This window comes from Lampris incognitus, chromosome 2 (genome assembly GCF_029633865.1).
Source record: "Lampris incognitus isolate fLamInc1 chromosome 2, fLamInc1.hap2, whole genome shotgun sequence".
NCBI lineage: Eukaryota > Metazoa > Chordata > Actinopteri > Lampriformes > Lampridae > Lampris > Lampris incognitus.
Window position 1 is genome coordinate 116,939,410 of NC_079212.1, and position 25,361 is coordinate 116,964,770.

The 25,361-nt window shown below is 42.4% G+C and overlaps 1 protein-coding gene across 3 annotated transcripts; it reads right to left on the reverse strand.

Moving 5' to 3' along the window:
- Positions 1–196: 196 nt before the first annotated feature.
- zhx3a (zinc fingers and homeoboxes 3a) lies at positions 197–24,987 on the reverse strand. Of its 3 annotated transcripts, none has more exons than XM_056273075.1 (3): positions 24,867–24,987; positions 2,216–5,163; positions 197–1,613 (listed from the first exon to the last, which is right to left on the reverse strand). In XM_056273075.1, exons 2-3 carry the CDS (start codon positions 4,954–4,956, stop codon positions 1,580–1,582), a joined length of 2,775 nt encoding a protein of 924 aa, XP_056129050.1. In that variant the 5' UTR covers positions 4,957–5,163; positions 24,867–24,987; the 3' UTR covers positions 197–1,579. The 3 variants fall into 3 exon arrangements, with proteins under 3 accessions (XP_056129050.1, XP_056129051.1, XP_056129052.1); XM_056273076.1 differs by lacking the exon at positions 24,867–24,987 and adding an exon at positions 24,696–24,856; XM_056273077.1 differs by lacking the exon at positions 197–1,613 and having other exon boundaries at positions 2,212–5,163.
- Between the last annotated feature and the right edge of the window lie 374 nt (positions 24,988–25,361).

The following is a 25,361-nucleotide window of genomic DNA, read 5'->3' on the forward strand; positions in this document are numbered from 1 at the left end:
AAATGGCTGTATCAGTGCTTCCTCACCAGTAGATGATGCTGTGCAGTTGTCTAATAGATCTGCGATGAGTATGACGTCCATATTTCTTATGAAATTATAATAGCCTGACCAGTGTACATAAACAATTCCATTTGGTTTATTTGACTGCAGAATGCGTTAAACGTGTTCATAAAGACAATGAGACATGAGTGCTTGGTGAATATTCTGTTTATTCTGTAAAGATTCAGAAGTGTAGAAAGGATGATACAACAGTGCTTTATGATCAGAGTATTTCATAAAAGTTTTAAGTGATCATTACACCGTAAGTCCAGATTTCATTTCTCAAACTAAAATAAATTTTGTAACATTCGACACAAGTGCATACACTGCTGGTAGGAGGTCAACCTCCAATTTCACTTTGGATGGTATAGCACCGTTCATAGCTATTAGCAGCTTGACAAAGATGCAGCTTAATAGGATTCATGTAGTGACTGTATGTTTATATGAACAAGAAAATTCAGGAGAGGAAAGCTCTCCTCATTTTGGCTCTCTAGCTAGCACAATATCTCACTCTGTCAGTGTCTAGGGATCAAATTGATAAGTTTTGCCTTTAACAACATTTTGCCAGGAACAATATTAGATACAATTACAGCTTAAAACATTTCCAAGTGTACAGAAAGCAGCACAAGATTTAATTTCACAGATATAGACCAACAGTGACCACTTGATGCACTGGCAACTTTTTTTGGACAGCACAGTAGCTGGTAAGCAAGGTGATGGGCAAACGGGTCATACCAACACACGGACAGAGCTGAGTAAGGCAACGTTAGCGTGACAGGCTTCTCTGTTCAGTTTGCAGGGCAGTGTAGTGTATTGATCTTGTTGTCAATATCTTTACTCTGGGGCAGTGTGATTTTTAGCATTGCTGTATTCATTAGTGCATTCTATGTATATAGTTTCTTGCGTGTAGTTGAACTGCTAAGTGATCACCAACATTTATACAGATCTAAATAAAACATGTTTGATTGCATCTGGACTTACAGTGACTATAGAGTAAATAGAATTGAAAAACTGAATAACGGAAAAAAGTAAAATTCAAGGCAGTGCTGAAGTACTGGTTGCTTAAAAAGTAAAAAATATCACAAAGCCAACAATAACATTTTCCTCGACACGTTTGTCCAGTCAGTACAAACCCTCTTTTATAGTGCAGTTTCATTCATTTAACATTTCTTCCTCTTCCCAAAACCAACAGCTCTCATCCCTTGCCTACTATCTTCCCTCAGTTAAGTCAGTTTCTTTTCTCTTTTCCTCTCTCGTGTCTGATCCCTCGCACTGACCTCATTGTGCACCCTCCCCACACAACCACAAAGAAGCATGAAAAGCTTAAACATCACAGAACTCAAAGGTGAGACGTTCTCTCTTTTTGACGGTGGCAGGACGTGATGGAAGAGGAGGATGGGTGGGGGGTATTCACAGTTAGTCAGAATCCAGCGGTCCAGCTACAATCACATCTGCTGTCATAATGAACACTTGAGACCAGAGCTGGGGAGTGAGCCAGCCCAACCATCCTTTTTTCTCTGGTGGGATTGGGCCTTCTCCGTCACACCTCCAGCAGCTCCATTCTCAGGCGATCCCTAGTTCCAACGCACGCACGCACGCACGCACGCACGCACGCACGCACGCACGCACGCACGCACGCACACACACACACACACACACACACAAAAGAACATAACTGAGCATATAGATAAACTCGCATTGTTCTAATTAGGTAGAACCGACGGCAAAGGGAAAATTCATTTTGGGAGGAACAATCGTAAAATTAGATGCCAAGGGTTGAGAAGCTAGCCTCATGGAAATTCATCTCACCAAAGACAATTGTCATGATTTATTCACATATATTAGCATGCTCTCGCAATCTATAATTCGACAGCCCAGGGTCTTTCTTATCTAAAAATAGCTTCTTAAACACAGACCTTTGATTACCTGAATATGCTGCTTCTCAGCAGGAGTACCTGTGCACCCTCTTCCTGCCTCCTTTTAACTGTACATCATGCAGTAACAACTATGAACAACCTGACATACTTTGATCACTTCACCCTTGTTACATTTTTTATTCAGTTCCCTTTGCTAATACAAATCCCTAACATAGACAAACAACGAGGGCCGATGTGAATGAGTATGCTATTCTTGTATCGTTGACTTTCATTCATTATGAGATGGGGTTATGACTTACCTGGCCTGGCTGGTGTCACTCTGTTGCTCAATGAATGATTGACTCGCCACTGGCTGCTGGTGGTCCTCTGCTCTCTCTGACCAGGGATCCTGCAAAGCTCTTGGTTGCACAGACTCCCCAGCTCTCCCTTGCTCTCCAGTCTCCTCTGAATTCATCAGGCTCAACAGCGGTGAGTATGTATCCTGCCACACCCCTCGCTGCTCCGAGTTCAGTCCTGCTTCTCCTTCAAGGTGCTTATTCATTTCCTGCTCCACGAGTTTCCTTTGAGCCTTCAAAGGGTCCTGTGGCATCTCGATGTCACCATCTCCGCATGTCTTTGCTTCATCCGAATCTTGTGGTGGGCACTGGTAGTTTTCTAGCCACTTCAGCTGGCCATTCTTGTGGCTGTAGCGGCTGTCACTGAACCAACGCACCACCTCTGACTTGGGCAGCCCTGTCATGACACTTAGCTCCTTGTACTGCTGGCTGCTGGGCCAGTGGGTGTTAGAGAACACCTGCTGGAGGATGTGCAGCTGCTGAGGGGTCTTTGTGGCCCAGTGGGGAGAGAACGATGGCTGAGAAGTATGTATCTCAGCCATCTCCGGCTTGAGATGGTGAGGTACTACCTCAGCACCAGATTTCACCTCTGGTTCATTCATCTTAAGCCTCTTTAAATTGATCTTGATGGGGTCAACTTTTTGCTCTCGACAGTTCTTGTCACCTTCATTGGAGTCCTCCTCCTTAATGAGTTGCTGTAAGATTGACATGCCTTTTGTAGAAAAGTTCTTAGTACATTTAGCCTCATCTATCACAGATACGCTGCTGCTGCTGCTGCTTTTTGTAATGACAGTGGTGCTGGTGCTTTCATTTGGGGATTTGCTGGCATGATTCAGGTTAGGGACACTTTCATTACAAGTAGTGCTGGGGCAGTTACTGCTAATACTGCCATTTTTGGTCATGTAAATATAGTTGTTGTTGCCATCATCATCCGCCTTTGTGACGTGGAGCTGCTCCTGTGGACTGATGCTGCTGTTATGATTGTTATAGCTGATATTGGATTTGCTGGTGTTATCAATGATCACTTTACTCTTGTTACTGTTGAAAGCCTCCAGTCCTACTGGTATACTGTTAATTTTCCCATTTGGTTTATTGTTGCTGTTAGCAATGCAGTGCTCATCATTATTGCTAATGTTGGTGGAGCAAGTGATGATGCTGTTGATCGTGTTATTTGGGCTGTTGCTGTTCCCGGTTTTCCTCGTCAGAGTCTCACCACCATTACTACTACTGGAATAACTGCTAATGCTGCTGCTACTACTGCAACTACTGCTGCTACTGCTGCTTCGACTGCTGCTAGTGCTACCGACACAACCGCTGGTTCCAGCCATGTCCAAGCCCAGGCCATTGCTCTTGTCTGGCTCCAGGGTGGTTAGAGTATTCTTGTTTGGTACCTGTGTTCTGACAACAGATTGGAACTTTGGGTGGACAACTGGGGCAGAATATGAGACTCTGGTGACCTGGGGGTTGCTTGACATGCTTGCCTTTGTAGCTATGACTCCAGCAGGGCTCATACCTTTCAAACTGCCATAAGGAACTTTAGCCATCTGGTAGTTTGGTCCCACTGGGCATGACTGGGCTGGCTGGGCGGCAATAGTGTGGTGGGTTACAATGTGACTGATTTGATGTTGTGTGGAGGGCTGTTTTCGAGGTGCTCCTCCTTGGAAGATGGTATTAAACATCTTCCTTCTGGCCTCTTCAATCTCCTCAGGAGACCAGCTTATTCCCTGTTTGAGCCTCTGGGCAGTAAACCACAGTTTGATCTGCTCTTCGGGGAACTCGGAGACCACTGTTAGATAGCAGAGTTCGGCTTTGGTTGGGTAGGGGAATTTGCCAAAGGAGGTCTTGAGAAAGCTGCTGGTGTCCATGGCAGCATCATATGTGGGGATGCTGCTTAGTGGGATCATCACCTTTGGAAGGTCTTTATTGGAATCGGAAGTGGGAGAGGTGTAAACGGAGGGAGTGCGCTGGTGAAAGACCTGATTGGACACTGTCGTTGTATTCACATTAGTGACAGTGGTCCTCGGCATAGCTGGGACACCAGAAACAATGAGAGCCCCGTTCTGGAGTTCAGGCACATTTGTCAACATGCTAAGGTCTACCTCTTTTCTGAGATCTATCTTCCGTACCTCCACAGTGTGGGAAACCACTATCTTTTTGTGTTCCCCCTTGGCCTTCATCATCTTTGCAATGGGTGTTTTGGTAAGGGAAAGCCCAGATTCTCTGTAGGCCTCTCCACTGTCTGTAAAGAGACTTTGCTCCACGGTGGTCAACCCATCTCTTTTGTTGACCTGAAGGGAGGCAGTGATCAAACCTTCCATTATTTCAGGGTGGGCTTTAGTGTTATGCAAAGCCAGGGCCTCGAATCGTACCACTGACACCCCACAGTTCAGGCAGTAGAATGTTGGCTTGGCCCTGAAGTCTGCATGGCAGTTGTGCATGTGATCCAAAAAGTAGTTTAGGTCTCTGGACTCAAAACGGCAGGTTTGACAGCTATAAGTTCCTCCTCTGTGCTGCAAATAACTACCATCAATTTTGGAGGAGTTGTGGGGGAAATGGCCCGAGTCTTGTCCAGAGATGCTGAGTATGCTATCCTCTGGGATTGTTGGTAGGAGTTCTGGTAGACAGCCCAGTATAATCTCCTCACGCATGTGTTTGGATTTGGATGGTATCATGCAGGGTACAGTAGATTTTCTCTTACTGGCCATAGTGAAGCTTTACATAGGAAGGAAAATGACTGATTTATTGTCCGGTCTGATGAGAACAGAGGGCAGGTGGATAGTGGAGACAGCTGAATGAAGCTGAGTGTCATGGACTAGCTGCTAAGACATCACAGTGTTGCTTCATGTTTGCTTTCTGCCTATTTAGGACTTCATTCACATGGATAACTGGGGTTTTAACAGCTCACAGAGAATCTAGGAGAAAAACAGGAGGAAAAATTTGAAAATATAAACATTTACTTATTTCTTTCATGAATTATGCAGTTATAAATGAATTGACCCATATTTAAATCAGAAAGTAACTGTAGAAATCATTACTTGATCGCGAATTGTGTTTTTTTTGTCTGAGATTATTTAGCATCATAAAAATGCAAAAAAAAATTAGGTTTAATTGACATGATAATCACAGTTTGGTCTTATCTGGCATTGCAAGAAAACTGACTCACAAGACAATGCACAATAGATATAGTAAAGCTAGTAATATCAGTAAAAGCTATAAATAAAGTTTGTTAATGAGTCTTTTTACCCTAAACACTGTCCAGTGGTCAAAAGTTGTATGCTATAACATTTGCTATGAAAACTGGCATATTAAAACCTAAGTGCCTGACAAAACTATTAGCTGGGTATGGTGAAAATGTCCAAGTGATAGAAAAAGCATATAGTGATATGTTCCTGATATATAGATGGCACTAGTGAAACATCATATGCATTAGATATTATGTATATCACGTCAAAGAAATGTAGAGGGTGTAGGACTTGTTGAAATATAATTAAGTGCACAATGAACATACCAATTAGCTCCCCACGCACAGCATTTTTCTTAATCAAGGGGATGAGCATATGGTCAGCTAGTTTAACAGTTATTTGCTCTGATTCAGATTTTGTCCAGCTTTTAATTCTAGCTCCATTTTGAGCAGTAAAAAAAAAAAAAGAAAAGCAAAAAGAAATTATAGTCCTTGTGAATTTGGTGTTTGCTCTTGAATACCTTTATGTTTGTAACCATTACTTGCTATTATGATGTATTTGTGAATTAATTTGTTAAGCAGTAAGTTTTATGTTAATCCCAGGAAATGTCATTATTCATATTCAAAATGTTCATTTCCACTCAGTGAATGTTTGGAAAAACAATTATATTCAATTGTTTTAATGTTGTTCACAGCATTGCCACCACTTTACTGATCCAGTGAGTGTAGCAGACGTACCAGCCCTGTCACATGCATTGAAAATAAATGCGTGACACCACCGAAACGCAAGCTATCTGGTATGTGATATACTATTTTCTTAAGACGTTACTAGAGATTTTTGTTTTAGTTGGTAGATGGAATTCCCCAGAGTGCAAATAAATTATGCCAGGAATACAAGTTAATACCAAAATGGAAAAAGTTCATTTTTGACATGTACAGGGACATGACAATCTGTTCTTTTGTTTGATATATAGCAAAAGATTACACATCCAGCTTTCCCATAAGCAAGAGTGAACATTTGCTTGAGACTCTAATTATGTGCCACACATTGAGGTCAGAGGGTATGCTGCCAAGCTTGACTTTGAGCCATATTTCAGAGGCCAGTTTGTGCCAGATCTTTTCATATTGTAGTGTCAACAACCCGTTGTATAATGTCGTTATGGCATATAAAAACAAGATTTCTGCAGGCCTAGATATCTGTATCCTAAGTGGGTCTAAATGTAGCAAATACATAAAAGCATGTCAATATTTAGGTGTCCGGATAAACAAAAACTTCATTTGAAGGCACGCGTAAATGATCTCACAAAAATCCGAGTTAAAATTGGTTTCCCCTGCACAAATAGATTCCACCTCTCAATAGATAATAGAAAGAATATTATTCAATCAACTTTTCTATCTGTACTTGATTATGGTGATGTAATTTACATGCATCCAACTGCTGCCACTCTGAAACCACTGGATGTAGTGTACCATGCCACCCTTGACAGCACATTACCTTTTATTCATTTAGAAAGCTCCTCTTCATAAATGACCTTATTAACTAATGTCCTTATTAACTTGTAGAAGCACAAGCTGGCCTGCACACTCAAAACTGGCTTACTCTTGAAACCACAAAACCTAACACACCTTTGTGAGACACCATCTTCAGCTTCCAGGCTCCATATACTTGGATTAAGATTAGATTAGACTAGATTAGGTTGTTTTATTAGCCACACGACCAAGGCCGGTGGAATTTGTTTTTGGTACACATTAAACTCTGCAGTACCATACATACATGGACAACAGCAGACACTCCACATGTTATCACGAACAATACAGTTACACAATAACAGAAATAAACATATCACGCATAACGATTATGTGAATGGTGGTATTCATGCCAGTGGTGTGTGAGGAGGTGACTATATGGAGGAATTCAGAGCCCTGGTGGCTAGGGAAAAAAAACTGTTTGTGAAGTGTTTAGTCTTAGTGGACAGTGACCTGTAGCACCTCCCTGAGGGAAGGAGCTGGAAGAGGTGATGAGCAGGATGTGGGGGGTCGGAGATGATCTTTGCTCGCTTTACAGTCCGGTTAGTATGTAGAGATTCAAATGAGGGGAGTCGGTTGCCTATGATTTTGGATGGGTTGTTGACAATCTACTGCAGTTTTTTCCATGTTTGATTGTCCGTGCCACCATACCATACTGCAATAGAAGATGGTATGATGGATTTGATAATGGCTGAGTAAAACAGAATGAGCAGCTGATGTTTGAGCCGGTATTTTTTAAGCTGCCTAAGTTTCAAAAAAGAGGCAAAACCAGAGTGTTTCCATTTGATGCCTTCATATCACATCAATTTTAAGTGACCTGATCGTGGAAAAGTTATCATAAATTATTTACACATTTTATTTCTTTTTCTCCCCAATTGTATCCAGCCAATTACCCCACTCTTCCGAGCCGTCCCAGTCACTGCTCCACCCCCTCTGCCGATCCAGGGAGGGCTGCAGACTACCACATGCCTCCTCTGATACATGTGGAGTCACCAGCCGCTTCTTTTCACCCGACAGTGAGAGGTTTCACCAGGGGGATATAGCGTGTGGGAGGATCACGCTATTCCCCCCCCAGTTCCCCCTCCCCCCTTAACAGGTGTCCCAACCAACCAGAGGAGGCGCTAGTGCAGCGACCAGGACACATACCTACATCCGGCTTCCCGCCTGTAGACACGGCCAATTGTGTCTGTAGGGCCACCCGACCAAGCTAGAGGTAACATGGGGATTCAAACCGGCAAGCCCTGTGTTGGTAGGTAATGAAAAAGACCGCTACACTACCCGGATTCCTGAACAGGTCACTTTTCTAAATGAAATAGAAATCTCAATAGGTTTTCATGTATAAAGGTTCATCTGAAACACTGGCGATGATTATGTGTATGCTTCACATTCTTGCTGAGTTTATATGTACATGCTTATGTGTATGCTTTACTACTCTTACCAAAATCCCAATCAATATATTAATGGCAACACACATTAAGGAATGTACATCATGTGCACATTCCGATGCACATTGACAAACAGTTACATCATCAGCAAAGGACCACTGCCAACATAAACCAATCAGAATACTGGATTTAGCAATCTTCAATCATCCAATAACACCCCAACGTGCGAGTTCAGCTTTACTGTGGGCATTCTCCAGTGTTGGATTGATGTAGCGGAGGCGAATAATGTATAAAAGTCATCACATTTTACCCTATAATTTCAAAATGAATGTGGAATGAAAAAGAACAATTGTGTTTTCCTAATCAGGAGCTATTCTGGATTAGCATATTTGGCTGGCTGAATTTAAAAGATGCTCATATTTGCTTAGGCTGTATTATTTACATGAAGGTTAGGCTCATTGTTCAATCTCATCCAGTCAAGGCTTGCAACGCTTTGATTTACTTATAACTAGAGTCTGCTTTACTGTTGCTCATCATCACTTCTCAAGTTGCAAAATCTAACCTAAAATGAGTTAAAATGTTAAATGTTAGAAACTGAATGAATGATTTTTGTGTTACTTTATAACATTATAATGATGTTTTAACACATAGGATACGGTCCCCAGTTAACAAAGGCACTCAAAATCAAAGTTTTTGTGGTATATTTTCCATGCCACTGATCTATAACACGATCTGTGTCCTGTTTTTTATATAGAAAGAGATTTTTTTTTTACATTTAATTTGCCTTTTGGCATCACTGAACACGAAAGACTTATAGCTCTTTTTCTTGATGTTTTGCTAGAATGTTTTGCTAAAGTTATCAGGCTTAAGCAAGAAAAACAAAGAAAATATTTCTTCCAGTTTTTATTTGTTTCCATCAAGTAAAAAACTGTTGACTTGTTTTTAGCTTGCCAACAATAGAACCATTTCCCTAATGTAAACCACTTCATTTGAAATCTGTAAGAACATTCAAACATGCCTTGAATTACCAATCTCTCCTGCAATAAAACAAAAAAAAAAAGAATCAAAAGAAAAATCATAGTTGCTAGCAGCTGTCAGATACAAAACCAACATTTGGAGCTGGGGTTATTCCACACTCCAATTTACTTATGAATCTAACACATATTGCACCCAAGCAATCAGCTATTAGCAAATCAAGATTGTACACATATACACGGGGGATTTGTGCCCTCACTCTGACCACTTTGGCAGTATTTAGACACTGTCAGTACTGGAGATCTAACAAGAAGCCTCTCAACTACTAGATGGCGTTTTTATCCCCCTCTTCCCATTTCTATCTTGCTCCCCTGACTCCCCGGTCCATATGATGGGTCTGTCAGCCTACTATTATTATCTTAGTCATGGCTCCAGGTTTTGGATTGACATAGCTACTACTACTACTACTACTACTTTAGGCTGCTCCCGTTAGGTCGCCACAGCGGATCATGTTTCCATCTCTTCCTGTCCTCTGCATCTTCCTCTGTCATGCCAGCCACCTGCATGTCCTCCCTCACTATGCATAAACCTCCGCTTTGGTCTTCCTCTTTTCCTCTTCCCTAGCAACTCCATATTCAGCATCCTTCTCCCAATATACCCAGCATCTCTCCTCCACACATATCCAAACCATCTCAATTTTGCCTCTTTTGCTTTGTCTCTAAACCGTCCAACCTGAGCTGTCCCTCTAATTTACTCGTTCCTAATCCTGTCCTTCTTCGTCACTCCCAATGAAAATCTTAGCATCTTCAACTCTGCCACCTCCAGCTCCTCCTCCTGTCTTTTTGTCAGTGCCACTGTCTCCAAACCATGTTATATGGTTTGGAGGGAGGGAAGGTTTGCTAGTACCCTTCTGTTGCAAATTACTCCTGACACTCTTCTCCACCCACTCCACCCTGCCTGCACTCTCTTCTTCACCTCTCCTCTGCACTCCCCGTTACTTTGTACAGTTGACCCCGAGTATTTAAATTCATCCACCTTCATCACCTCTGCTCTGGATTTTTTTATTTTTACTTCGGACTGACGTAGCTCTGGAGCAATATTTGTTATTCAGGATTTAGGATTTTTTTTGTTTTGTTGTTATTTTCGGAATATGCAGAAAATCATTAACTGGGCATAAAATGATAAAGTAATCAGTCAATGTAAGTCATTTCATTTTCATAAGCATGGAACATAGCACTAATACTGTCAAAGCTGGGGTTTAATTCCCACTGGGGCCAACCATACTGTAATATAATGGGATACAGTCATTTCATTACATACTACTTTGTGTCTGCGGACTAGAAAAGTACTATAACACACATCTATTCAAAATACAGCTGTTTAAACTCATTTTGTAATAATACTCATTGTATAACCACCATGCCTTGCAGGGCAATCAGAGAATTCAGTGCATTTGTCCCCCTGCGGTAACTTTTTCATTGCTGCTTCAAACTTTTTTGTTTGTTTTTACATTGCAGGAGATGCAGGTGATACTAGGCATCTTCAGCTGTTTGTATTTGAAAGCCACTTTATTTGACATTTTATTCTTACAATGAATTTGTTCTCTGCATTTAACCCATCCTATTGTATAGGAGCAGTGGGCAGCTGCAGCGCCCAGGGACCAACTCCAGTTCTTCTTTCCATTGCCTAACTCAGAGGCACAGACAGGAGTATTAACCCTAACATGCATGTATTTTTTTGATGGTGGGAGGAAACCGGAGCACCCAAAGGAAACCCATGCAGACACGGGGAGAACATGCAAACTCCACACAGAAAGGACCTGGGACAGCCTGGTGTTCGAACCCAAGACCTTCTTGCTGTGAGGCAACAGTGCTTACCACTGGGCCACTGTGCCGCAGCACATTTTTGCCCCTTCTGTATTATTGATTCCAGGTTCATTGATAATGTATAAGTTGGGCTTAAGTTTGAGTCATCACCACTAACTGATGGATACCACTTGTTTGTTTAAATTGTGCAGAGTTCCATTACACTTGTTTTTCCTTTTATTTACACGTTGTCTTTGTTCTGGACTGGTGACACCTAATCTGTAAATGCACAAATTGAATTAAAAAAAAAAAACAAGAACAAATGTGTTCTTAATAGGTGAAATAATGGATTATAACCGTGTCAAGTTTTAAGACTGAAAAAGGAAGTGGTACATTTGAATGGGTTGTACTATTCCCTTTCAAATGATCATAGCGTCTTAATCATGGTGGCATAATCTACAAACCATTAAAAACTGTCCATCTATTTGAGTGTATATTATGTGATGAAAAGGATAAAATATTGGACAGCCAGAACTTCATAACAATATAAAATACATTAATCATAATGTACAAAAACACTGATGATGACACTAATAGTTCAGAATGTAAAATGACATGGTAATTAATATCAGGCTGGCTAATGAGTTTACATTAAGCTGGCTGCATTTAAAGATTTAACACAAGTGACTTGGAAAGCTAGTAGCTCTGGAGTTGTGTCAAAGTCCTTCCAAAGTCAGACAGAATGCTGCAGTTTCTCCATTGGGTGGCAGTGATGGAGACTGCATATGTTCTTCAACACACAAAACACAAAAATACAGACTATGTATCAAAAACTGGGTGAACGTGGCATCTTTACTTCTGCCTGCCACCACCACACAAAAATGTACTACATGTGCAGTTGGTCCTGTAAAAACGACAGTGCTGTGGCAAATTCTCATCTCTAGAAGTGACAGAGTGTATACTTTGCCATGCCTCTTGGTGATTTCCTTGTAGAAACTGTTTTTTTTTTAACCTGCAAAGAGAAGGTGAATAGAGCAGAATGAGTTACTACAACAAAACAAGAAATGACATAGCTTGCAATGAACAGCTTGTTTTCAGTTCTGTTATATTGAAGTGTTTTGTCAGCCTAGACAATTTGAGTGTGCAGTACTACTGTATGGGGCTTTATACTCTGGGCTTGACTGAAAGTGTGCCCATTTAAAATCTAACATGCATAGACTAGCAATGCAAGGCAGAAACATACACTATATAATTAACATAATTTCTCCATCCATCCTCAACAATCATTTGACAAGTTTGCATCTTTATGTGTGTCAACGTTTCCATCGTTTTTGTGAGATAGGTTTTCAGATATATCAAAAGGCAGGTGCAACATTCCTATACTTCTGGCTGATGATGGGTTATACATGCAGTAAAACACAAGTCATTTTTCTGCTGGTACATCAGAGGAAAGCTGAGCCCATTGCGGTCCCTTCACAGCTTCAAACACAATACGGTATCTAGATTAGTGGTCAGTTCATCAGAGATGGAGAAGGTTCCTAAATGCAACGTGGTAGTTACTGTATAACTACAATTTCATTGAAGAATCACCTTCAGTGAACAAAGACAGTTTTAAGTCTAACATTGGATAAGGGGGGGGGCATGCTTATCAGTTATCAGCTCTTTAATCTTCCCTCTCTATTGTTGATTCTGAAGCTCTTTTTTAATTGGCTTTGCTCTGTATTTTTTCCTGCTTATGTTGGTTTCAATTTTTCTGCTTCTTTCATTTGTAAAGCACTTTAAACTGCATTTCAAGTATGAAAGGTACTATATAAATGAAGATTATTATTATTATCATCCTGCCTGTGATGCTGCTGAATGTGTCAAATGTCTCTGCACTGTTGCCGTGGTGCTTCAAAGTGTATTGCCCTCACACACTGCAAGAGTGTGAGGTCAATACAAGAGAAGGATAAAAAGTTAGCTGGTTGGCAAGCTAAACTTTGTAATTGTTACAGAATACAAAACACACACATAGACTATGGATTAAGTAAACAATTGGTTACTTACCGGAAGCACTGGTACCATGTGTGTTGGTCCACCTGTTGTTAGCTAGAATGTTAGCGATAGCTACTTTTGGCTAGGTAAGATCAAAATCTCCGTTTCAGAAGTCGTTGCCTCTCCTCTAATCAGATCTCCTTCACTCATTCCCACCCCATCAAGTTTTCAAGCGCCAACATATTTAAATGGGAAATTGCTTTCTATAGGCAGAATAGGCAAATGCCTGGGGAGCTCACTGTACCCGTTCATGTATTTTTAAGTAAAAAAAATAAATGCGTTAACGTTCTTATTGGATACAGTATGTGCAAGTCATCACAAAACAAGCCAAAACCACAGATTCTGGGGAGGCCCCCTCCCTGCCAAAAGATAGATGTTATTTGCTGACCCCCCGTCTCCCCACTTTAAAATTATGCTCAGGTCTAGTTAAACGGCAAACGCAACATGACCCCTGCCAAAGAGGAAACACCCCTTGGGGTGCTATGAAAAGGAAAAATGAAAAATAGGTCAAGAAACAGCAATGCATACATCAGGTATGTGTGTGTGCCATTGCAGCGGCATTTCAAATAATTATACATTTATAGCTATTTCCCCTATATTTAGCAGCAGTCTGCCACAGCCGCCACCACTGAAGTGCATGTGTCAATGCTGAAAATGAATGGGAAACATGCACGCAAACACACAATCATCAAATGTGTTCCTGCCAAGAAATTCTTTCACGATCCAACTCATAAATAGCCTATCAACAGCCATTTTTGGGGCATCTGGATAGCGTGGCAGTCTATTCCGTTGCCTACCAACATGGGGATCGTCGGATCGAATCCCTGTGTTACGTCCGGCTTGGTCGGACGTCCCTACAGACACAATTGGCCATGTCTGTCGGTGGGAAGCCGGATGTGGGTATGTGTCCTGGTTGCTGTACTAGTGCCTCCTCTGGTAGGTTGTGGGGCACCTGTTCGGACAGGGGGAGGGGGAACTGGGGTAATAGCGTAATCCTCCCATGTGCTACGTCCCCCTGGCGAAACTCCTCACTGTCAGGTGAAAAGAAGCGGCTGGCGACTCCACATGTATCAGAGAAGGCATGTGGTAGTCTGCAGCCCTACTCGGATCGGCAGAGGGGTTGGAGCAGCAACCGGGATGGCTCATAAGAGTGGGGGAATTAGCTGGATACAATTGGGGAGAAAAAAAAGTGGGGGGGGGCAGCCATTTTTAAAGCGTAGAAAAAAGACAATGCAAGGGAGGTGCCCATACACATTCCTTTCTTCTTTGCGTCTCTGTAGTTCAGTCAGCGGTGCTGAGGTGAACTGCAGTAGGAGGCAACAAGCACCGCTGAAGGAAAATATAGTAGAGGAAATACAGTAAGTTGCTTCACATGCAGACAAATGTGATGGCTAGCTCTGTAAGTTCCCTTGTTATGCACTGGAATAACAGTAGCCTTGTTTAGCTAGCTAGCCAAACTTTCAATTGTAGAATTTAGTCATAATTGTGACATGGTGGTCACTAAAGTTTTAGATTTAATTTAATGTTTTACTGGATTCTACAGTATCAGAACTTTGTCCATTAAATGCCACATTCATTTAGGCTGTTTTCAGAGAAGTTATATAATGACTTCCAATTTAGAAAATAGTCATTTATTATAGAGAAAATAAACTAGACAATTTTAGAGAGTTTGCCGACATCTACAGGTTAAAAACCATCTAAAGCTTAAAAACATGCCAGGCTAGTCTTGGTACTCTGTGATGTAAACAGCAAGATAAACACAGCTGCAGCTAATGAAATTAATAATGGGTCCGTTTGATTTTGGTGTGCCAAAGAACCAGCATTCACAGTACTAATGACAATCATTGGTGGACAATGGAAGGTCAACAAGTCAGAATTCACACATAACACCCTTAAAAACCAAAAGTTAATTTACCAGACGGCAGTTATGAATGTGAGAGCAGCGTACTTCTCTGAACTAATATCAAGAAATAACCACAATCCTAAAGTTCTCTTTAATGTAATTGATTCTGTTATTAATGGTCCCTCCACTTCTCTTTTTGTACCTGATGTTGTTGTCCAAAAAAAAATGTCTCATTCATTTTGTAAATAAGGTGGAGAATGTCAGGTCCCAAATCCAGCCAGGCTCTTGCACTCGTTCCATTCCCCATGTTAATTCTGCCTCTTTTACCCAGTTTCAACCAATTACAATTTCAGTGTTAGAGAGTACAGTCTCCAATATGAACTCCTCCTCCTGGATCTTAGATATCATTCTCACTAAGCTGGTCAAGGAGGCATTTTTAACTTATCAGCCCTGTTGTTCTGCAAATTCTTAATAATTCTCTGGCTTCTGGTTCTTTTCCAGACAGTTTTAAGGATGCCATTGTTCACCCATTGCTGAAGAAACCTAATTTAGATCCCCTGTCCCTAAGCAACTAAAGACCAATCTCCAAATTGTATTTTCTATCTAAGGTTCTGGAGAGAGTAATTTCCTCTCAATTTCTTTCTTTCATGAACACTAATAGTGTTTCTAACAGTTTCCAGTCTGGTTTTAGAGCCCTTCATAGTACCGAGACAGCTCTAGTTAAAGTCACTAATGACCTACTGCTGACTGCAGACAGAGGTGACTGCTCGATTATAGTTCTTTTAGACTTAAGTGCTGCCAGTCGATCAGAACGTCCTCTTACATTGCTTAGAAACTTGGGTTGGCATCAAGGGCTCGGCTGTTAGCTTATTACACTGTTACCTTACCAACAGAACTTTTTCTGTTGTTCTGGGTAACTACCTCCTCGATAGCTCCGTTAAGTTGTAGTGTCCCTCAAGGCTCAGTTCTTGGCCCCCTTCTCTTCTCTTTTTCACCCCGATTGTACTTGGCCAATTACTCTACTCTTCTGAGCCGTCCAGGTCGCTGCTCCACCCCCTCTACTGATCCAGAGAGAGCTGCAGACTATCACATGCCTCCTCCGATACATGTGGAGTCGCCAACCACTTCTTTTCCCCTGACAGTGAGGACTTTCGCCAGGGGAATGTAGCGCATAGAAGGATCACGCTATTCCCCGAAGTTCCCCCTCCCCCCCGAACAGGCGCCCTGATCGACCAGAGGAGGCGCTAGTGCAGCGACCAGGACACCTACCCCCATCCGGCTTCCCACCCGCAGACACGGCCAATTGTGTCTGTAGGGACACCCGACCCCCCCCCTTCTCTTTTCTATATACATGCTGCCCCTTGGTCAGGTCATTCAAAATCACGATGTGCTCTACATATTTTATGCTGACGACACTCAGTTATACATGCCACTAAAACCCACAGATCCTAGCACACTCTAACAAATCTCACAACTTGCCTCTCTGACATCAAATCCTGGATGTCCGAAAATTTTCCCAAATTTAATGATGTCATTCTGTTCGGTCCCGAAAATTCCATCAGCCCTTTTGTTACTAATCTTGGTCGTCTGTCAGGTAATCTTAAGCAGGCTGCTAGGAATCTTGGGGTAATATTTGATGCTAACCGGATGTTCAGTCATGTCATATTGTTCAGTCATGCTTTCTCCAGCTCAAGCTAATCTCCAAAATTAGGTTATTTTTATCAATTGCAGATCTGCAAAAAGTTGTGCATGCTTTTATCTATGCTCAGCTTGACTATTGTGATGAACTTTATTCTGGTATCAGCAAGGGCTCCCTCCACCGCCTGCACTTGGTACAAAACACTGCTGCTCGGCTCATTACCGGGACAAAGAGGCATCACTCCTGTGCTTACCTCCCTGTACTGGCTCCCTGTTATATTTCGAATTGATTTTAAAATATTATTGCTCATTTTTAAGGCTTTAAATGGTCTTTCTCCTACCTACACTTCTGATTTACTGACCTTGTATATGCCCTGTCGACCATTAAGATCCACAGATGGAGCCCTGCTGGTCATTCCCAGGTATCGGTTTGTTACAAAGGGTGATCGGGCTTTTGCTGTTAGAGCCCCCACACTATGGAACGCTCTTCCTGTTGAACTAAGACAAACCAAGTCTCTAGCTTCTTTTAAATCTCGCCTTAAAACTTTTCTTTTTATGAAAGCTTTTACAAATGTTTGATATTTGTTTTTATTTATTTATACTGTTTTTATTTTTACTCTTACTTATTTGGTCTTACTCTTATTTTTGCCTTGTCTGGTTTTATTTCTTTGTAAAGTACTTTGTAACATTGTTTTAGAAAAGTGCTATGTGGCCTGTCCAGGGTGTCTTCCTGCCTGCTACCCAATGATTGCTGGAATAGGCTCCAGCATCCCCGCGACCCTGAGTGCAGGTTAAGCGGTTCAGATAATGGATGGATGGATTATTATTCATTATAAGTGCTGGCTCTGTTCATGTCAATGCTGATTGGTATGCTGGAATTTAACTGGACTTACAGGTAATGCAATCAAAATGTCGTAAAATTATGACGCAATTAGTATTCACAGCCACAGAAATCCCTCATGGACATAAAATTTACTGAGTTGGACTTTACACTGAATTGGCAACACCAGAGTACACCTTAGTCTTCCTGGATAATCATACCAATGTCAAATTCAGCATCCTGATTGGCTGATGTTGGCAACAGTACTGTGTTGACGTGCATGTTGATGTAACCGTGTGAGGGGATGTTAAATCAGAATGTGTCCATAGATGTCGATGTGCATTGGTTGGCGAATACATGCTGCCATCAGTTAACACTTGGGAATGTCAGTTAAAACAGAAAAAAACCCACAAACCAACATCCATTTATGTTCAGCAAAAATGTAAAGCATACACATAAACATTAACAATGTTTTAGATACCATAACGCCATAATAACTGAGCCATACCCATTGGAGCAATCAGGTGACAAGCACATGTCCCAGCAGCATGCTGTCAACAATAATGTTAATGACATGAAACATTGTGATAAGGTCTGTTAAGGTTATTACATCTGGGGCCATTTACATGCCGAGGGCTTAAGCTGTCTTTTCTCTGTTCCATTACACAAATATGACATCACACAAGCGCACATAAACACAATAACCAAATATTTAGGAGTCCAAATCCATTTGCAAGCATATGCTCTGACATTCTCCTCTTAAAATACCGTTGGCGTATGAATGGATATGGGTGGCATGTGTTACATTCCAACTCTTTCCCCCTTCCTTCCTGTCTCATAAATTCAAAAATGTGCCATGCAAACATGGGTATACAAATGCACACGTGCATGTTTGTAACATCACAATTAACTTTACGCATTTGGGATTTAACGTCACCTCTGGCCAGCTTCTTTCAGCTACATAGCTAACCCTTTAGTCATTTTGGCTGTGGATACAATATACACTATATGTAAAAAAAAAAAAAAATTTAAATCATGGGAAAAATTAAATGTGAGTGAAGTCATGGCTGTTTTTCTCTGCCCTCCAAATGAACTCCACACACGCACACACCCTGTCTTCATACCTCTCCCCTCCTCTTCTCAGAGAGCGGAGAAGTGTTGATGTGTGACATGCTGCTGAAAACTGCTCTCATTCTATCATCATCTATCCATATCACTCAGGCTATACCTCCTCCTGCTGCAAGCCTATCTCGGGGTGAAGCATATCAACGATTCAAATCATCTACTGCACTATCCAATTTCCTTTTTGTCTCCAGTTTGACTAAACCCTCACATCTTATACTGCATTTTGCAGGCCACACCAAACACAGTGTTACATACGTACATCTGGCACATTTCGGGTCAGACAGTGTTTACATGGCCTGAGAAGCCCTTGTCAAGACACTCATTTCGCAGCCTGTACGTGTACGTTCACCATGGCTGGCTGGATGGTAAATAAAAGATGAACCTGTTCCAGAATTAAAAACCTCATATGCCTACCACACAGTACACACTGATCCCAGACAGACTGATGTTCTTTCAAACAGCCTCTTTTACATTACTAATGACAGCTGCCTTTTGACAGGGGGGAAAAAAGAAAAAAGAAAAAAAAATGAAACAAAACAAACAACATCAACAACGAAAAAAAACTAGGTCACCAGCATCTTATGCAGTAATCCTGGTTCACTGGATCCAAAAGCGGGCATGTCCTGTATGTTTCGCCGCTGGAGAGGTCATGATACTGTCTGACGGCACACTCGATTAACCCCTAGTGAGGACGCAGGGTTCACTGAGTCTGTTCCATTAAACTAGGGATTTAGGCGTCAGTTCTCACGCTACAAAGGGATCTAGTCATGCACATCCACATACATATTAGTAGAAGACTATGCTTTAAATCTTTAGATAAGTGTTTTGTGAAAATTGATTTAGCTCAACTTAGCTGCACGGTCTATTCCATTTTGGAATTTTTTTGGGGGGGGGGGTCATATGAGAGCACACCATAAACATAAGTCCATTGGAAAATAATAGTGCGGAGATGGTAATTCGGTCATGGCAATTTGCTACATCTGGTTTAGTGGCCTACAATAGCCCCAGAGGGGGTGTTTTGCTCCGTGACAAGACAGACAGAGCCCCTAATGTAGAACCTTACCTCCCCAAGAGACCCCGTGTCCAACATGGGAAAACCAGAGGACGGGCATGAAGTGGAGAAAAGTTACATAAAGAATCAGGTCACCTATCAAAAGAATGGGCTGCTTTATCTTGCGAGCGATCTGTGCGATCAGACGCGAGACAAGGGCTTTCCAGACAGCGAGTCATTCAGTGGTGCTCCCTGAGAAGTCAGGCCTCGTGTTTCAGCGGCGCGGCAGACAACACTCCAAGACGATCACTGTCCTCAGTGTGTCGTATGTCCCCCTGCACTGGTACTAGCTCTGTGGCCCAGAGGGAGGAAACTCTTTTCATCTCAGCAGACCGGGGGAGTGTAGTATCAGCACTGAGGGAAAGTGACAGAGCTCTCAGACTACCTTTCCAAACACCCACATTCAGGGCAAGAAAAGAGCAGGTTGTCTTGGACTAAAACCATATTCAAAACCAAAAACACTCCGACCTTTTCACTCTCCCTGTGGCTATCTTTTCGAAATAATAATAATAACAGTAATTATAATAATATGTGACTTCCATGCCTATAGAAATATCATTTATAGGTAGGTATGCTTGATAATTTGCTTTGTAGCTTCAAAGCACAAATTGTAGCATGCTGCATCCATTTCTGCAAATCAATTTTCAGACCTAAAACAAAACAAAAACAATGCACTCATTCCCTTTAATCGTCTCATAAATTACTGCGGTAATTAACAGTATTATTACACCAGAAAATTACCGATTTTAAGTGCACTACCACTAACAGCATGGAGTAGAGACTGCAAAGTGGTTGCTAGATATTAAAATTTAATTAAAACAGTCTACAGATTCAGACACTCCCAGATTGTTGGGTCACCTACAGCTGACATTAACAAACAGAGATTGGGTTTTGTTGTCATGCTTGTCACATGAATGAGGACGTGAAGGCTGAAGGAGGAGGAAGGCCAAAGGAAGACAGAACTCAGACAGTTGGGAGTGAAGTGAAAGGATGAGTGATGATGACGACGGTGACAGGTTGTTCTGTTTCAACATTCCACCTTCCCCAATACATCTTAAGCACATGTGTACATGCAAGCTTGTGAAACACACACAAACGCTTGTACAGACACACCTACACACACACTGACATATCTACACACACACACTTACACACACACACCTTGCCTACTCACCTGCACAATATCTAACACCAGCACAATTCTGAAATCTCTTTCAACTGTATAACAGATGGATTCTCTGTTGTTACACATCTTAAGCACATGTGTGCATGCAAGCTTGTCAAACACACACAAACGCTTGTACAGACACACCTGCACACAACACACACACACACACACACACACACACACACACACACACACACACACACACACACCTTGTCTACTCACCTGCACAATATCTAACACCAGCATAATTCTGAAATCTCTTTCAACCGTATAAAAGATGGATTCTCTGCTGCGAAAATTAAACAAGCAATGGAAAAATAGAATATATTATCTTGCGTATGACAATTTTGATCCTCAATATAATTTGTCTTGACAGTGATCCACAGTTGTCCTGGGAGGCTGCTTCAAAGTCAGCCAAACACACCTGCTATCAAAGGGGGTCAGGGCAGAGAATAAGACTGCTGTCATTTGAATGATCAAGAAAATTGTCTGCCAAAATAGATTAAAGTCATGTGAGTGGATCAGCTGGACAACCAAATATAAGCCAGAGACAGGGAGCAATTACTGCCTTGCAAAGCAAAGAGATTGTGAACAATGGCGACTCATTTATAGCATAATTCAGTGGCGGGGTCCACTGTTAATGGGTGCAGAAAAAACAATTCAGAGTCATTGGGGTCACTAACACAGTGCTAATACAGCATAGTTAGTCAATGACATCTTCGCCACACACGTCCTTTCCCCCTTGCCCTGCCTTCTGAGGCTTAGTCTTACTGTGCAGGCCATGTCTCCCCTGGAGGAATCTTGGCATGGGTATGTTTGTCTCTGCATTAGTGTCTGAATGCCTGCCGAAACACAGGTGTTGTCTAGCCCCCCACCCACCCACCTCCATGACTGGAGCCCTGTCCACTGGGGAGACCAGTCGGTGGTGCCACTCATGTGTTAAGATTGCCATGGCAACGCCTCTCTTCCCCTTGCCCATCACACCAAACACAGAGGAGCCTCTCGCCCACACCCACCAACCTCAAGACACACACACACACACACACACACACCCACTGAATTCCTTGGACAGTATCCGGTGCGGGACTTAGAACTTGACCCACATGCACTGCCAGCCATCTATGAGAAGTCCATTCATGGTTTAGTCTGTTTCAGATCACTCGGACGAGGTCAGTTAGGATGTAGCTACACACAAATACCTGCCCCACTGTTATTACTATGACAGCAGTCTAATAAAAGAAAAATCAGAGCTGTTTGCACTGAAAATGACCTCCTGTCAATGTTATTGTCTTGTTAGGTCAGCACAGAGGCCTGACGGCTGCAGGGAGTATAGAATATAGTTAGTGTCCTGCCTGTCAGACCATCTTTAATAAATTGTAACGTTTTCTGTAATACTGAACACGCACCGTTGAAATCCCACATTGTTCTCCAAATCCTCTATCTGCAGCCCAGATGAATGACAGACAAATAAACCATGGTGTGCAGGGGGAAAAAATTCTGAGTCATGCATCCTTTTTCATCACTTTTGATGAAAAACTCCTTCAGTTCTGTAGCCAAGACTACAGGCATTGATTTGGCGACTTAAAAAGAAAAGGAAGAAAGATGGCGGCGCACCACACATTGTACTGTCCATCCTAAAATGGCTGACATAACAGCCTCTTGTAACTGGCAAAGCATGGCAAATGCCAGCGCCTGCTGACCAAACCTTTCTTGCATGGGACAGAGAAAGTGGCAGGGGCTCTTTCCTCACTAGCCCCTTGTTTTTTTCCTATACGAGTGCACAGAAGTTTCTTTTGGATCAAACTGTGCAAACATACTGTCTGAGTGAGGCTTTTGAGTGCTTTGGGCTTCGATACCACATTGGTCTTATGACAAAAGCAATACCAAAGAATGAAAGCCCCGCATAAAAGTGAACCCGCTTAGAACGCGTCCTTTCACATGGGGAAAAATAGGACTCAATAATGTGTTTCAGAGAGTATTCGGTGAGGACCTGGAGGTATGCCGTAATCATGAATGCTTATTTCTACAGAAACTGCAAAGAAATAGATCTGGTAGGCATTAGGTTGATTTTCTTCTCTGAACTCAAGGAATGTTATACACCCAATGTCAGCTAAATCTGCAAATCATGACCATATGACCTTCCTCGGTATTCTCTGCTAAGAGATCCAAACACATGAGCCTATTATCTAAATTCTGGTAATAGAAACAAAGACATAAAATCCTGTAAGTACCATGTTGCAGGTAAACAAGGACAGGCATATGTACATGCTTTTTTTTTTGGCAAGAGGAGTGGACACTCTCAGTCCATTATGTTGTGTCTGAGAATACAAACACTCTCTGTTATGGCCATAACGAAAACTGTGAGCTCGCCCTAATTGCAGGGAGTAAGGGATGAAAGGCAATATGCCTGCCCTCATTAGACCAGTTCCGAGAAGGGGGATGGAAGAACGTTCCCAGGGATCCACAAAGGGAATTGACATTCCCTCAGTGCAACCCTCCCGCTGGAGTAAAACCCTCCACACACCAACTCGCTGGCCTAAGCCGACTCAGGTTCACTGGAGCTGGATGACGAGACTTTGTGTACCTTTGTTGTGCCTGTAATCACAGACACCTGCCACTTCAGTATCTGAGCAGGAATATCCCCTTGAATATTTTCTGTGCATCCCCAAAGTCTAACATTTACAGCTGCAAAGGACAACTAATGTGCTTAGTTTTCCCAATTTTGTGACATGTTGCAGAGTAAGATTTTAACATTGATATTATGTGTCAACTGCATGTGCTACGATACCATATGCAAGTATATTGGCCAAATTACAACTCATCAGCGCTCCAGGACTTGTCCTGTTAGATGTTTTGGACACAGTACTCACACATGATACAATGGAGGCAACAGTCAGAATAGAGGTCCCTCCCCTAAAGGGTTAGGGAGATACATGGCAGTCATAGTTTGCCCTAACAATCATGTGAAGATATAAAATGTGACTGGGGGGGTATGCACGCCCCGATTTATTAAGTTGCCCCCCCACACACACACACACACCCAGAAATGCCCGTTTTCAAACATATCAGTCAACAAATAAATGCCCGTATCTGAGGATAACTACATCTTCCCCCAGTCTGTACTGAGCAAGGCAGCAGCAGCAGCAGCAGCACACGTTGGTTGAAGAGGAAGACGAGGAAATGAAAGAGTTCTGTGCACGGAGAAAGGCCTACCTTTCTTTTGCTTTGGCAGGAGGAAGGGATTTTGGTTGGGAGTTAATCAATAGATGCAAATGATATTTCGAGTACTGTTTAAAAAAAATCCTATGGAGCACGGACCTTATCAGAAATCAAGGCGTCGGACGTGGTATGGATAGTGACTGTTTGAGAAAGTGCTTGATATCTGAAAGCACTCACTTTGACAAACTGGCGGGGGGGGGGGGGTTAAAAAATACAATATACCGCGTTGTGGAATAAAATAATCAGAAACGTCACGCTGTGCGGCGTGCGAAAGCGCAAATGAGACGGACGAAGAAAGCGTCCCTGCAACTGGAACAAACTGACAAGTTGACCCGTTCACTTCTCAATGCTGCGGCGCAAACACTGCCCGGGAGCTTTACTCGCGAATCGCGATCTGCGACTCTCGGAGGGGTATTAAAAAAAACAAACCCTAATGAATATTCCCAAAAAATCCCAACTCGGCGCCCCTCCACCACTACCACCACCCCCCCCCACCTACTGTCGCCATTTTATACATTGGCGACTTCATATAAGGCCTATAAAGTGCCTTTGACTACGGCAGCAGATAAAATCCGACAGCGAGCCCATAATTCCAGTAAACAACTTGAGCTCGCGCCTCGCCAGTAAAGAAGAGCGACACAGGTTTTTTTTCCAGGAGTAGGAGTATCCTTACCTTGCCTGCCGATCTCGGAAAATGGAATCCGACATCAATATATAAATGAATAATATTAGATTAGCTCCGTGCGTTGCTCTTTGAGAAGACGAGGAGGGGGCGGGCCCTCTCCTCAACTGAACCCGGTGAACTGGCGTGAACCCCGTAAGTGACCAAAGCAAGGTACATTACCTCTCCTCACACGCTGTATGGACAGCAAACAAGTATGGTCGGCAGTGCAGGACAAGGCAGCCAAAAATAATAGCGAGCGTATTTCCTATGAACACGTGATTCAAAGCGTCACCCAAAATCCAAAAGCCCTTTCATCTAAATTTTGGAGAGGGCGGGGAGGGGATAGAGATGAGGATTTGGGGGTGGGGGGGTGGAGGAGTTGGAGTAGGAAGGGGGCGTACATTGAGCACGGGTACATTTGGGTATGTCGTTATGGTAAAGCTGTGTGTGTGTGTGTGTGTGTGTGTGTGTGGCATAGGATGTTACAATGGCGCCACGGAGAGGGCTGAACAGACGGGATATTTCGTGTAGATTTGGGATTAATTGGAGGGAGGGAGGGGAGGTTCAGACAGGGATCGTGTATTTTCAGCGAGCTCTGACACCATAAAAAGTGTTTTCAAATGGGGTTTTTTTCAGTTCATAGCTGTCATAAAAAAATAGATTTTGATGCGCCAT